Source organism: Rhinichthys klamathensis, unplaced genomic scaffold, assembly GCF_029890125.1.
Source record: "Rhinichthys klamathensis goyatoka isolate OS25496 unplaced genomic scaffold, OSU_Roscu_1.1 h1tg000113l_1, whole genome shotgun sequence".
Lineage (NCBI taxonomy): Eukaryota > Metazoa > Chordata > Actinopteri > Cypriniformes > Leuciscidae > Rhinichthys > Rhinichthys klamathensis.
Window position 1 is genome coordinate 242263 of NW_026606650.1, and position 15238 is coordinate 257500.

A 15238-nucleotide genomic window follows, 5' to 3' on the forward strand; every position below is an offset into this window, starting at 1 on the left:
TGTGTGTGTCACTGTGTGTGTCACTGTGTGTTTCACTGTGTGTCACTGTGTGTTTCACTGTGTGTTTCACTGTGTGTTTAACTGTGTGTCACTGTGTGTTTCACTGCGTGTTTCACTGTGTTTCACTGTGTGTTTAACTGTGTGTCACTGTGTGTTTCACTGCGTGTCACTGTGTGTCACTGTGTGTTTCACTGCGTGTCACTGCGTGTCACTGTGTGTTTCACTGTGTGTTTCACTGCGTGTCACTGTGTGTCACTGTGTGTTTCACTGCGTGTTTCACTGTGTTTCACTGTGTGTTTCACTGTGTGTTTCACTGCGTGTTTCACTGTGTGTTTCACTGTGTGTTTCACTGTGTGTTTCACTGTGTGTTTAACTGTGTGTTTCACTGTGTGTGTCACTGTGTGTCACTGTGTGTTTCACTGTGTGTCACTGTGTGTTTCACTGTGTGTGTCACTGTGTGTTTCACTGTGTGTCACTGTGTGTTTCACTGTGTGTTTAACTGCGTGTTTCACTGCGTGTTTCGCTGTGTGATTCACCGGGATCTTGTACGTGTTTATTGGGTTATTGAGGACGGGACCTCGCGACATCACTGTATATCCTCAGGAGATTCGTGTTCGTGTTGTGGCTGTTTTGCTCAGAGTGATGTCATGTGGCGTGAGATGCAAACGTTCAGAATAACTCGTTTGTCGTTTCTCAGCGGCCGATGTCGAGATCTAGAGATCAAGGCGTCTAATATACGGCAGGTTATAGCTGATCAAATCAGCCGGATAATGTCCCCCTCAAAAGTTAATATTTCAACAGTTTATCAACACATTCACATGTTCACGGTTCTCTGATGTCAGTTAATGGTCACCCGACATGCAGGTCTACAAATAAAATATAGGTTTTTTATAATTATTTTGATGTGACATTTTTATGATTTAATAAGTTTAAAGCAAGTGTTTGTAAGCAATTTATTTTTAGCAAGTTTTATTTTGATGATTTATGTTTTAGAAATATATATTTCAATTTGAAAATGTATATGAATACATTTTTTGTTTTATTTGGATTGTTTCTTATTTTCCTTTCTTTTTTCCTTTTTTATGATTTTTTATTTTTTTGTTTTATTAGGGCCCAAGCCCAAAGGGCGAAGGCCCTATTGTTTTCCTTAGGATTATTTATTATTATTAGGGCCCAAGCCCAAAGGGCGAAGGCCCTATTGTTTTCCTTAGGATTATTTATTATTAGGGCCCAAGCCCAAAGGGCGAAGGCCCTATTGTTTTCCTTAGGATTATTTATTATTATTATTATTATTATTATTTTTTTACTACCTTTTGGACACTTTTGGAGGCCTTAACATGCTCAAAAACTCCTGAAACTTTGCACACATGTCAGAACCCGCGGCCATCAGGGCCGGGCTGAAGATGGTACCCGGGCGTGGCAGGGGGGCTCGACAGCGCCCCCTGGAACGGGGTCCGAAAACATGGTCCATAAATCAAACACGCTTGCATGTAATAATATGAAACTCGGTACACATGTAGATCTCCTCGTTTCATATATACTTCACACTCTTACTTTTTACCCCAGCCCAACAGGAAGTCGGCTATTTAGGGTTGTTGGTAAAACACACGCAATGGAATGTGAAATACTCCTCCTAGAGAATTCAAACAAACGGCACGAAACTCGGTCAGCATGAAGTCAAGACATTGAGGATGAAAGTTTGCGAGGGGATTTTTGATATCTCGAACGGTTTGGCCGTGGCGAGGAAACGAATTTATGGCGAGAAACAACAAACAAGAAGTGCGTTATAACTTCTGCATACATTAACTGATCTTGATGAAACTTCAGCAGTGTGATCGCTGTAAGAGGCCGATCACATGGATGTGACTATTGTGAGTCAAAGTTATAGCGCCACCAACTGGCAGCAGGAAGTGTGTCACTTTCTAAATGCTTTTGACAAAAGTGGGGGGGTTAGTTTTATCTACAGTAACAAAACTCGATATGTATATTGTACTCTTCGAGCCGGACAACTTTCTAATTTACCGTAATTAGCTACGACCAACAGGAAGTCAGATATTTTGGTTTGAATGTGGATTTCAGATTCTGAGTTTTTAGCTACTCCTCCTAAGTAGTTTATTTTATTCATGCCAAACTTTTTCAACATGATGAAAATACATTGAAGATGCTAAATTGTGAACAGATATTGAATATCTCAAACGGTTTTGCTATGGTTGAGGGATTCAAGTAATGTCAAAAAAAGAATCAGGGCATGTCTCATATCTTTCTAAAATGTAATTATACACCATTTATTTTTATATAAAATTATACAAATATTAGAACTAAACCCATTTTATTCCTTTTTTTCAATTTAAGAATTATTTTTAAGTTTAAAAACAGCCAGAATGGTTGTTTAGTCAAAAATAATAATAATCCAAATCATATATAGTGCTATACTGCCCTCTTGTGTTCAAAATCAGGTAGGCCTATTGAATTTATAAATATTTATATATTAGGGATGTTACTATGGGAATATTTTCCCACCGGTTAATCAACGTGTGATTGTGTAAACCAATTGTGTAAACCTCCCGCTGGGGGGTTTAAAAACACTAACTTGAAAGCGAAAGTATAATATGGACGTCCGCACAGACATTGAAATGGTGGCGCTCGAATGAATTCCTATGGAAGTAGAAATTAACTAAACGTTCGCTCTGTTCTGCTCGCTCGTCGCCATGGACGCGCACCATTATGAATGCCAGTGCAGCCGCATACTTTTTAGTGTCACTAAAATTAGTGCAATTTCGGGGGCCGATTGCTTGAATTGTGAGTTCAATAGTCTATTATTTTTCACGGAAAACACAACAATAAAAGAGTACAATGACAGATTCGCTTAAATAGGCGTTTTTACATAAAATAGCCTATTCCATCATCATCTTTTCAGTCAGCTCTTCACTCTCGTGATTAATGAAATTTGACTCCTGTTGCTGATATTTGCTGCAACTTTCGTTCAGCTCACAATTTAGTAAGCAAACACGTTTCAAATGTGTTTTTATTTTATTTTTGTGTATGTGTGTGTATATGTATGTATATATATAAATATAGCTTATGTTTCAAATATGAGTTAATTAACAATCGTTGGAAAGAATGATACTTTTAAACATAACACTAAACCGTCATTAGGTGTCGCCAGGCGACCGTCTTAATGAGCGAGTCATTGATTCATTCGTTTGAACGACTGAGTCATTCATGAATGAGATAGATGTTTATGGATTGATTGGTCATTGAATCTTTGAGTCAACCGATTCGTTCAAAATGCTGAATCATTCAGTAATGAGAACGCGTTGCTGTGAGATGCGCGATGGTTCTGCTGTGATCTTTGTTTAACTATTTTCGCTGCTGAAACAGAAAAAAAGTCAATATTGCATGTAAAATGTAAGTGATTTGACTTGTGTGTGTGTGTGTGTGATTGTGTGTGTGATTGTGTCTGTTACAGTGATAAGAGTTTAACCCTTGTTAAACTTTAGGCCTTGTCTTTTTGGATATATATCTTTTTATATTAAAAAATAGTCATACAACCCATATATTTTAAATGTATTGTTTGCTTTAAATTACATTAAGATTGTATGTTTGGTAATTGAACCTGAATGAATTTTAAATGAATGTGCTATATTTCAGATCATATATTTGTTTTCCTTAAAATTTGAACTAACACTAACTTTATTCTCATCTGAATGATAGATTATTTATTTCTGTATAAAATAAAAACACATTTGATTTTTCTTTTTTAATCAATGTAGAATGTGTAACTGAAAAAATAAACAGATTAGGGCTCTGTTTGATGACAAGAAATGAAAACCAATGCGATATGATGAATGTCCAAAAGATGGCTCCCACAGACTGTTTTTAAATAGGATTGTTTGATATTTTTTGCTTTTAAACTGTGTGTGTGTGTGTGTGTGTGTGTAAGAGATTTTGGTTGGGTGACAGTTGTAGTTTACAGTTTGACAAGAGTTTATAGCTTGACAAAAGCACAATGTTGTGTTTTATTGCAAGTGTACACAAATATAAGTAAACACTTTGCAGTTTGAATAATGTCCTGTATGAACAAAAGGACGGAGTATGTTTTTATGTCTACATTGTTCAATTACGCCACACACACACACACAAACACACACACACACACACACACACACACACACACACACACACACACACACACACACACACACACACACACACACACACACACACACACACACACACACACACAAACACTATTTTTCTAATCAGATCAGGCAAGTAATATTCTGTCTTGTCTCTTAAAAAAACAATATATATATATTTATGTATATATATATATATATATATATATATATATATATATATATATATATATATATATATATATATGTATGTGTGTGTGTGTGTGTGTGTGTGTGTTTGTGTGTGTATATATATAAATATAGCTGCGAGCAGCGATGAAAGGGCCAAAGCCGGCGGCACCGCCACCCCGGTTATAGCGCCACCAACTGGCAGCAGGAAGTCTGTCACTTTCAAAAAGCTTTGAAATCACCTGATTGCTTCAAACTTCACTACTATGATGTAAACACACGGCAGATGTAGACCTGGATGTAGACCTGACCTTTCAGAAGGTTGCTCTCGCATACTTTGTGGTTGATATGTGCCCTCAATGCACACTTTTGCAGAGCCCACACTGATACAAGCTCTACAGCACACTTCTTTTCGACAGTCAAAGCAGGGTTACGTTTTTGCACGTCGTGCACAATAACCCTAAAGGCACCAGGGTGGCGGTGCCACCGGCTTTATATATATATATATATATATATATATATATATATATATATATATAAATATAGCTGCGAGCAGCGATGAAGGGCCAAAGCCGGTGGTACCGCCACCCCGGTGCCTTTAGGTAACTAAAGGCACCGGGGTTGCGGTGCCACCGGCTTGGGCCCGTAATCGCTGCTCGCAGCTATATTTATTATTGTTTTTATATTATTATTTTAATTGAAAAAATTGTCTAATTGTTAGATCTATTTTTAGATTGTTTTTGTTTACAAATATATATTGATAGATTCATATTAATTTGACAATTTATATGAAATTATAAATTTTAGTCGTTTTAATAAAAAAAATAAAAAAAACATTTTATATATATATATTTGTATGATCTAATTAGGTTTTCGTTAGCGGAAGTTTCGGAAACCCTTCATTAAATAAATCATTCGCAGTTTTATCTTGTGACTCTGATGCTTTCAGAACATTGATCCGTTTTTTTTTAATAACAAGCCTGAACACGTCAACTTCTGACTCAACCAATGGAGTGAGTTAGGGGGCGGGGCTGTCATTTTGACTGACCAATGGCAGCAGAGGGCAGTGCTCAGGAAACCTGTTTGAAAACAGTCATTATTGCAGTTCCCTGTTTTGGTGAAGCACATTATGTTTCTCTCAGCCTTCTGTTGTTCAGTCACTAGTTAAACATGACGACTGGGTTCATTCGTCCGCTGATGACGCTGGTCTGTTTCAGTTACCCGGAGAACGGTGTGGTGCCGATGAGCCCGGATGACGTGCGCCCGCGGGCCAGAACTCTTCTGCGCTTCGACCAGCTCCAGGTGGGAGATGTGGTGATGGTCAACTATAACCTGGAGCTTCCCGAGGAGCGAGGCTTCTGGTACGACGCCGAGATCTCGACCCTGAACGCCGTCTCACGCACCAACAAAGAGATCCACGTCAAGATCCTGCTGGGGTGAGCTTATTTCTGTCTCACAATCACTCAGATTATCACAGAAGTACTGGGATAAAAGATTATAGTTCACTGATGTTTATAGTAGCGTTCAAAATAGAGTACATCACCTTTTGAAAGAAACTTGATGCTTCAAATAAAGATTGTATCAGTTACAGCGTTACACCAGTAGGTGGAGACAAGAGACTGTTAGAAACATTGAATCATTCATTCAGAGATTCAATCAAAAACGCTGATTCATCCAGTAATGAAACACGTCAAGTCTTTGAATCAATCATATTATTGATTCATAGTAAATAAATTATTACACGTTTATTAGATGTTCTATTTAATTACTGAAAATTAATTTAATTGTGTAATCCAGAAAAATAAAAACGGAAAACATAGAATTTGGGTCCAAACAGTGGATTTGAAAGAGCCCTAGTGATTCACTGATCATTCACACACACACAGATGATGTCACTGTAACCCCCTGCTGTGATTGGCTGTTTCAGAGGTCCGGGCGATGTGATTGGTGACTGTAAGCTGCAGTTTCTGGATGAGATTTACCGGATAGAGAAACCCGGAGCGCCAGCGCTGTCTTCGTCTGACGGCCCGTTCAAACGTACGTGTCCTCGGGTCACATGGGTATGGCCGGATTAGGGTTGATTAGAGGAAACCAGGGGCTAATTTTTCGTTTGAAAGTGAACTACTCTTTTAAACCTATATTCATTGAGTCGAAATCGAATTTAGAATTGAAATCGATTCGGACCATCTGAATCGATGCCCAGCCCTAGGGTTGATGTTGAAGTGTGTGTGACGCGTGTGGTGTGTGTGTCAGGTAAGAGCGGGCCGGAGTGTAAGCACTGTAAAGCGGACCCCGACGCCGAGTGCCGGTTCTGCTCGTGTTGTGTGTGTGGAGGGAAGCAAGACGCTCACATGCAGCTCCTGTGTGACGAGTGTAACATGGCCTTCCACATTTACTGTCTGAACCCTCCACTGTCCTCCATACCTGAGGATGAAGACTGGTGAGACACACACACACACACTCTCTCTCTCTCTCACACACACACGCACACTCACTCTCTCTCACACACACACGCACACTCACTCTCTCTCGCTCTCTCTCTCACACACACACACATACTCTCTCTCTCTCGCTCTCTTGCTCTCACACACATACACACTCACACACACACACACACACTCTCTCTCTCGCTCTCTCTCACACACACACACACACACTCTCTCTCTCTCTTTCACACACACACACACACACGCACACTCACAAACACAGTCTCTCACACGCACTCACTTGCACACACACCTCTCTCTCACACTCAGACACACACACTCACTTACTCTCTCATACACACAAACTCACTCAAACACACACACAATCCAGCATCACTTCCACGTCTGACTGTAACGCTGCAATGGACACTCACTCAAACACACACACACACACACACACACTCCAGCGTCACTTCCACATCTGACTGTAACGCTGCAATGGACACTCACTCAAACACACACACACACACACTCCAGCATCACTTCCACATCTGACTGTAACGCTGCAATGGACACTCACTCAAACACACACACACACACACACACTCCAGCGTCACTTCCACATCTGACTGTAACGCTGCAATGGACACTCACTCAAACACACACACACACACACTCCAGCATCACTTCCACATCTGACTGTAACGCTGCAATGGACACTCACTCAAACACACACACACACACACACACTCCAGCGTCACTTCCACATCTGACTGTAACGCTGCAATGGACACTCACTCAAACACACACACACACACACTCCAGCATCACTTCCACATCTGACTGTAACGCTGCAATGGACACTCACTCAAACACACACACACACACACTCCAGCATCACTTCCACATCTGACTGTAACGCTGCAATGGACACTCACTCAAACACACACACACACTCACTTCCACGTGACGCCAGAGGTTTAGTTTAGTTGTGCGGTTATTTACCATAATGTTCATCAGTGTTTCTTACATCACAGCCTCTCTCTGACTGACAGGCGCTATTGTATGATGTGGATGGATATTGTCACATATATATATATATATATATATATATATATACTGTAATACAGGTGTGTGTGTGTGTGTTGTGTTGTGCAGGTATTGCCCCACCTGTAAGAACGACAGCAGTGAAGTGGTTAAAGCCGGAGAGAAACTCCGAACCAGCAAGAAGAAATCCAAGATGCCGTCGGCCACAACAGAGAGCCAGAGAGACTGGGGCAAGGTGAGACGCACACACACACACTCACAGACTCGCACACACACACACACACACACACACACACAGTAATACACACTCTCTCACACACACACACACACACACACAGTAATACACACACTCTCTCTCTCACACACACACACAGTAATACACACACACTCACTCACACACACGCACACTCACAGATTCGCACACACACACACACACAGTAATACACTCTCTCTCACAGACACACACACACAGTAATACACACACTCTCACACACACACACACACACACACACAGTAATACACACACACTCACTCACACACATACACACACACACTCACTCTCTCTCACACACACACTCACACACACACACAGTAATACACACACACTCACTCACACACACACACACACACACACAGTAATACACACACACTCACACACACAAACACACACACACACACACACGTTTATCCTGCTGTGTTAATAAGCACACATCAAAACTTATATTTCTTCATTTTTTACTTGCATCACAATTAAGCAAATTCCCCAAATTCTTTTTAATGAATTTCTCAAAACCTGTATTCAAAAGCAAAAGCAGAGGATTTAAATTATGAACGTGTGTGTGTGTGTGTTTGTGTGTTGCGGTCCTGCTGAGTATACACTGATTGTTCTGTTGATTAATAACGGCTGATCATCGAGTGTGAGCTTCTGCAGATCAAAGGCCTGTTAGTGTAACCGCTTGAACAGTTTCAGACGCCCATTTAGTCAGATAAAAAACATGTGTGTGTGTGTTTGTGTGTGTTTTAGGGTATGGCGTGTGTGGGCCGCACTAAAGAATGCACGATTGTCCCCTCCAATCACTACGGCCCAGTTCCTGGCGTTCCCGTCGGAACCACGTGGAAGTTTCGTGTTCAGGTGAGAAGATCTGCTCGGAGCAGTGCATTCTGGGATGGGCTGGCTGTTAACTGTGTGTGTGTGTGTGTGTGTGTGTGTTCAGGTGAGCGAGGCGGGCGTGCACAGGCCTCATGTCGGGGGGATCCACGGGCGCAGTAACGACGGCTCGTACTCGCTGGTGCTCGCCGGGGGCTTCGAGGATGAAGTGGTGAGGGCTTTCTCATTGTACATCCGTATAACTCTAAAAATCATATCATATCTCACAAATCTGACTTGTTCCACAATTGCGAGTTTATATTTCGCAATTCTGACATTTTTCTCACAATTGGGAGTTTATATTTTGCAATTCTGACATTTTTCTCGTAATTGTCAGTTTATATTTCGCAATTTTGACATTTTTCTCACAATTGCGAATTTATATTTAGCAATTCTGACATTTTTCTCGTAATTCCGAGTTTATATTTCGCAATTCTGACATTTTTCTCGTAATTCCGAGTTTATGTTTCGCAATTCTGACATTTTTCTCACAATTGGGAGTTTATATTTCGCAATTTTGACATTTTTCTCACAATTGGGAGTTTATATTTCGCAATTCTGACATTTTTCTCGTAATTGTCAGTTTATATTTCGCAATTCTGACATTTTTTCTCGTAATTGTCAGTTTAAATTTCGCAATTTTGACATTTTTCTCACAATTGCGAATTTATATTTTGCAATTCTGACATTTTTCTCGTAATTGTCAGTTTATATTTCGCAATTTTGACATTTTTCTCACAATTGCGAATTTATATTTTGCAATTCTGACATTTTTCTCGTAATTCCGAGTTTATATTTCGCAATTCTGACATTTTTCTCGTAATTCCGAGTTTATGTTTCGCAATTCTGACATTTTTCTCACAATTGGGAGTTTATATTTCGCAATTTTGACATTTTTCTCACAATTGGGAGTTTATATTTCGCAATTCTGACATTTTTCTCGTAATTGTCAGTTTATATTTCGCAATTCTGACATTTTTCTCGTAATTGTCAGTTTATATTTCGCAATTTTGACATTTTTCTCACAATTGCGAATTTATATTTTGCAATTCTGACATTTTTCTCGTAATTCCGAGTTTATATTTCGCAATTCTGACATTTTTCTCGTAATTGTCAGTTTATATTTCGCAATTTTGACATTTTTCTCACAATTGCGAATTTATATTTTGCAATTCTGACATTTTTCTCGTAATTCCGAGTTTATATTTCGCAATTCTGACATTTTTCTCGTAATTCCGAGTTTATGTTTCGCAATTCTGACATTTTTCTCACAATTGGGAGTTTATATTTCGCAATTCTGACATTTTTCTCACAATTGGGAGTTTATATTTCGCAATTTTGACATTTTTCTCACAATTGGGAGTTTATATTTCGCAATTCTGACATTTTTCTCACAATTGGGAGTTTATATTTCGCAATTCTGACATTTTTCTCACAATTGGGAGTTTATATTTCGCAATTCTGACATTTTTCTCACAATTGGGAGTTTATATTTCGCAATTTTGACAGTTTTCTCACAATTGTGAGTTTATATTTCGCAATTCTGACATTTTTCTCACAATTGTGAGTTTATATTTCGCAATTCTGACATTTTTCTCACAATTGGGAGTTTTTATTTCGCAATTCTGACATTTTTCTCACAATTGGGAGTTTATATTTCGCAATTCTGACATTTTTTCTCGTAATTGTCAGTTTATATTTCACAATTCTGACATTTTTCTCACAATTGTGAGTTTATATTTCGCAATTCTGACATTTTTCTCACAATTGGGAGTTTATATTTCGCAATTCTGACATTTTTTCTCGTAATTCCGAGTTTATATTTCACAATTCTGACATTTTTCTCACAATTGGGAGTTTATATTTCGCAATTTTGACATTTTTCTCACAATTGGGAGTTTATATTTCACAATTCTGACATTTTTCTCACAATTGGGAGTTTATATTTCCCAATTCTGACATTTTTTCTCGTAATTGTCAGTTTATATTTCGCAATTTTGACATTTTTCTCACAATTGCGAACTTATATTTTGCAATTCTGACATTTTTCTCATAATTCCGAGTTTATATTTCGCAATTCTGACATTTTTTTCGTAATTCCGAGTTTATGTTTTGCAATTCTGACATTTTTCTCGTAATTGTCAGTTTATATTTCGCAATTCTGACATTTTTCTCACAATTGGGAGTTTATATTTTGCAATTCTGACATTTTTCTCGTAATTGTCAGTTTATATTTAGCAATTTTGACATTTTTCTCACAATTGCGAATTTATATTTTGCAATTCTGAGATTTTTCTCGTAATTCCGAGTTTATATTTCGCAATTCTGACATTTTTCTCATAATTCCGAGTTTGTTTCGCAATTCTGACATTTTTCTCACAATTGGGAGTTTAAATTTCGCAATTTTGACATTTTTCTCACAATTGGGAGTTTATATTTTGCAATTCTGACATTTTTCTCGTAATTGTCAGTTTATATTTCGCAATTTTGACATTTTTCTCACAATTGCGAATTTATATTTTGCAATTCTGACATTTTTCTCTTAATTCCGAGTTTATATTTCGCAATTCTGACATTTTTCTCGTAATTCCGAGTTTATGTTTCGCAATTCTGACATTTTTCTCACAATTGGGAGTTTATATTTCGCAATTTTGACATTTTTCTCACAATTGGGAGTTTATATTTCGCAATTCTGACATTTTTCTCGTAATTGTCAGTTTATATTTCGCAATTCTGACATTTTTCTCGTAATTGTCAGTTTATATTTCGCAATTTTGACATTTTTCTCACAATTGCGAATTTATATTTTGCAATTCTGACATTTTTCTCGTAATTCCGAGTTTATATTTCGCAATTCTGACATTTTTCTCGTAATTGTCAGTTTATATTTCGCAATTTTGACATTTTTCTCACAATTGCGAATTTATATTTTGCAATTCTGACATTTTTCTCGTAATTCCGAGTTTATATTTCGCAATTCTGACATTTTTCTCGTAATTCCGAGTTTATGTTTCGCAATTCTGACATTTTTCTCACAATTGGGAGTTTATATTTCGCAATTCTGACATTTTTCTCACAATTGGGAGTTTATATTTCGCAATTTTGACATTTTTCTCACAATTGGGAGTTTATATTTCGCAATTCTGACATTTTTCTCACAATTGGGAGTTTATATTTCGCAATTCTGACATTTTTCTCACAATTGGGAGTTTATATTTCGCAATTCTGACATTTTTCTCACAATTGGGAGTTTATATTTCGCAATTTTGACAGTTTTCTCACAATTGTGAGTTTATATTTCGCAATTCTGACATTTTTCTCACAATTGTGAGTTTATATTTCGCAATTCTGACATTTTTCTCACAATTGGGAGTTTTTATTTCGCAATTCTGACATTTTTCTCACAATTGGGAGTTTATATTTCGCAATTCTGACATTTTTTCTCGTAATTGTCAGTTTATATTTCACAATTCTGACATTTTTCTCACAATTGTGAGTTTATATTTCGCAATTCTGACATTTTTCTCACAATTGGGAGTTTATATTTCGCAATTCTGACATTTTTTCTCGTAATTCCGAGTTTATATTTCACAATTCTGACATTTTTCTCACAATTGGGAGTTTATATTTCGCAATTTTGACATTTTTCTCACAATTGGGAGTTTATATTTCACAATTCTGACATTTTTCTCACAATTGGGAGTTTATATTTCCCAATTCTGACATTTTTTCTCGTAATTGTCAGTTTATATTTCGCAATTTTGACATTTTTCTCACAATTGCGAACTTATATTTTGCAATTCTGACATTTTTCTCGTAATTCCGAGTTTATATTTCGCAATTCTGACATTTTTCTCATAATTCCGAGTTTGTTTCGCAATTCTGACATTTTTCTCACAATTGGGAGTTTATATTTCGCAATTTTGACATTTTTCTCACAATTGGGAGTTTATATTTTGCAATTCTGACATTTTTCTCGTAATTGTCAGTTTATATTTCGCAATTTTGACATTTTTCTCACAATTGCGAATTTATATTTTGCAATTCTGACATTTTTCTCGTAATTCCGAGTTTATATTTCGCAATTCTGACATTTTTCTCGTAATTCCGAGTTTATGTTTCGCAATTCTGACATTTTTCTCACAATTGGGAGTTTATATTTCGCAATTTTGACATTTTTCTCACAATTGGGAGTTTATATTTCGCAATTCTGACATTTTTCTCGTAATTGTCAGTTTATATTTCGCAATTCTGACATTTTTCTCGTAATTGTCAGTTTATATTTCGCAATTTTGACATTTTTCTCACAATTGCGAATTTATATTTTGCAATTCTGACATTTTTCTCGTAATTGTCAGTTTATATTTTGCAATTTTGACATTTTTCTCACAATTGCGAATTTATATTTTGCAATTCTGACATTTTTCTCGTAATTGTCAGTTTATATTTAGCAATTTTGACATTTTTCTCACAATTGGGAGTTTATATTTTGCAATTCTGACATTTTTCTCGTAATTGTCAGTTTATATTTAGCAATTTTGACATTTTTCTCACAATTGCGAATTTATATTTTGCAATTCTGACATTTTTCTCGTAATTCCGAGTTTATATTTCGCAATTCTGACATTTTTCTCATAATTCCGAGTTTGTTTCGCAATTCTGACATTTTTCTCACAATTGGGAGTTTATATTTCGCAATTTTGACATTTTTCTCACAATTGGGAGTTTATATTTTGCAATTCTGACATTTTTCTCGTAATTGTCAGTTTATATTTCGCAATTTTGACATTTTTCTCACAATTGCGAATTTATATTTTGCAATTCTGACATTTTTCTCGTAATTCCGAGTTTATATTTCGCAATTCTGACATTTTTCTCGTAATTCCGAGTTTATGTTTCGCAATTCTGACATTTTTCTCACAATTGGGAGTTTATATTTCGCAATTTTGACATTTTTCTCACAATTGGGAGTTTATATTTCGCAATTCTGACATTTTTCTCGTAATTGTCAGTTTATATTTCGCAATTCTGACATTTTTCTCGTAATTGTCAGTTTATATTTCGCAATTTTTACATTTTTCTCACAATTGCGAATTTATATTTTGCAATTCTGACATTTTTCTCGTAATTCCGAGTTTATATTTCGCAATTCTGACATTTTTCTCGTAATTGTCAGTTTATATTTCGCAATTTTGACATTTTTCTCACAATTGCGAATTTATATTTTGCAATTCTGACATTTTTCTCGTAATTCCGAGTTTATATTTCGCAATTCTGACATTTTTCTCACAATTGGGAGTTTATATTTCGCAATTGTGACATTTTTCTCACAATTGTGAGTTTATATTTCGCAATTCTGACATTTTTCTCACAATTGTGAGTTTATATTTCGCAATTCTGACATTTTTCTCACAATTGGGAGTTTTTATTTCGCAATTCTGACATTTTTCTCACAATTGGGAGTTTATATTTCGCAATTCTGACATTTTTTCTCGTAATTGTCAGTTTATATTTCACAATTCTGACATTTTTCTCACAATTGTGAGTTTATATTTCGCAATTTTGACATTTTTCACACAATTGGGAGTTTATATTTCGCAATTCTGACATTTTTCTCACAATTGGGAGTTTATATTTCGCAATTCTGACATTTTTTCTCGTAATTGTCAGTATATATTTCACAATTCTGACATTTTTCTCACAATTGGGAGTTTATATTTCGCAATTTTGACATTTTTCTCACAATTGGGAGTTTATATTTCACAATTCTGACATTTTTCTCACAATTGGGAGTTTATATTTCCCAATTCTGACATTTTTTCTCGTAATTGTCAGTTTATATTTCGCAATTTTGACATTTTTCTCACAATTGCGAACTTATATTTTGCAATTCTGACATTTTTCTCATAATTCCGAGTTTATATTTCGCAATTCTGACATTTTTTTCGTAATTCCGAGTTTATGTTTTGCAATTCTGACATTTTTCTCGTAATTGTCAGTTTATATTTCGCAATTCTGACATTTTTCTCACAATTGCGGATTTATATTTTGCAATTCTGACATTTTTCTCGTAATTCCGAGTTTATATTTCGCAATTCTGACATTTTTCTCGTAATTTTGAGTTTATATTTCGCAATTCTGACATTTTTTCTCGTAATTGTCAGTTTATATTTCACAATTCGGAAATTTTTCTCGTAATTGTCAGTTTATATTTCACAATTCGGAAATTTTTCTCACAATTGTGAGTTTATATTTCGCAATTCTGACATTTTTTTCGTAATTCCGAGTTTATGTTTTGCAAATCTGACATT

The 15238-nt window shown here is 36.3% G+C and overlaps 1 protein-coding gene across 1 annotated transcript in view; it reads left to right on the plus strand.

The window, feature by feature from the left end:
• The window catches only part of uhrf1 (ubiquitin-like with PHD and ring finger domains 1), a 56149-nt gene that overhangs the window by 29972 nt on the left and 10939 nt on the right, over window positions 1-15238 (plus strand). The window contains exons 4-9 of the mRNA XM_056254646.1: window positions 5525-5743; window positions 6235-6344; window positions 6561-6747; window positions 7892-8015; window positions 8805-8912; window positions 8995-9099. Of these exons, the coding sequence (XP_056110621.1) occupies window positions 5525-5743; window positions 6235-6344; window positions 6561-6747; window positions 7892-8015; window positions 8805-8912; window positions 8995-9099 (853 nt within the window). The remainder of the gene's footprint in view (window positions 1-5524; window positions 5744-6234; window positions 6345-6560; window positions 6748-7891; window positions 8016-8804; window positions 8913-8994; window positions 9100-15238) is intronic.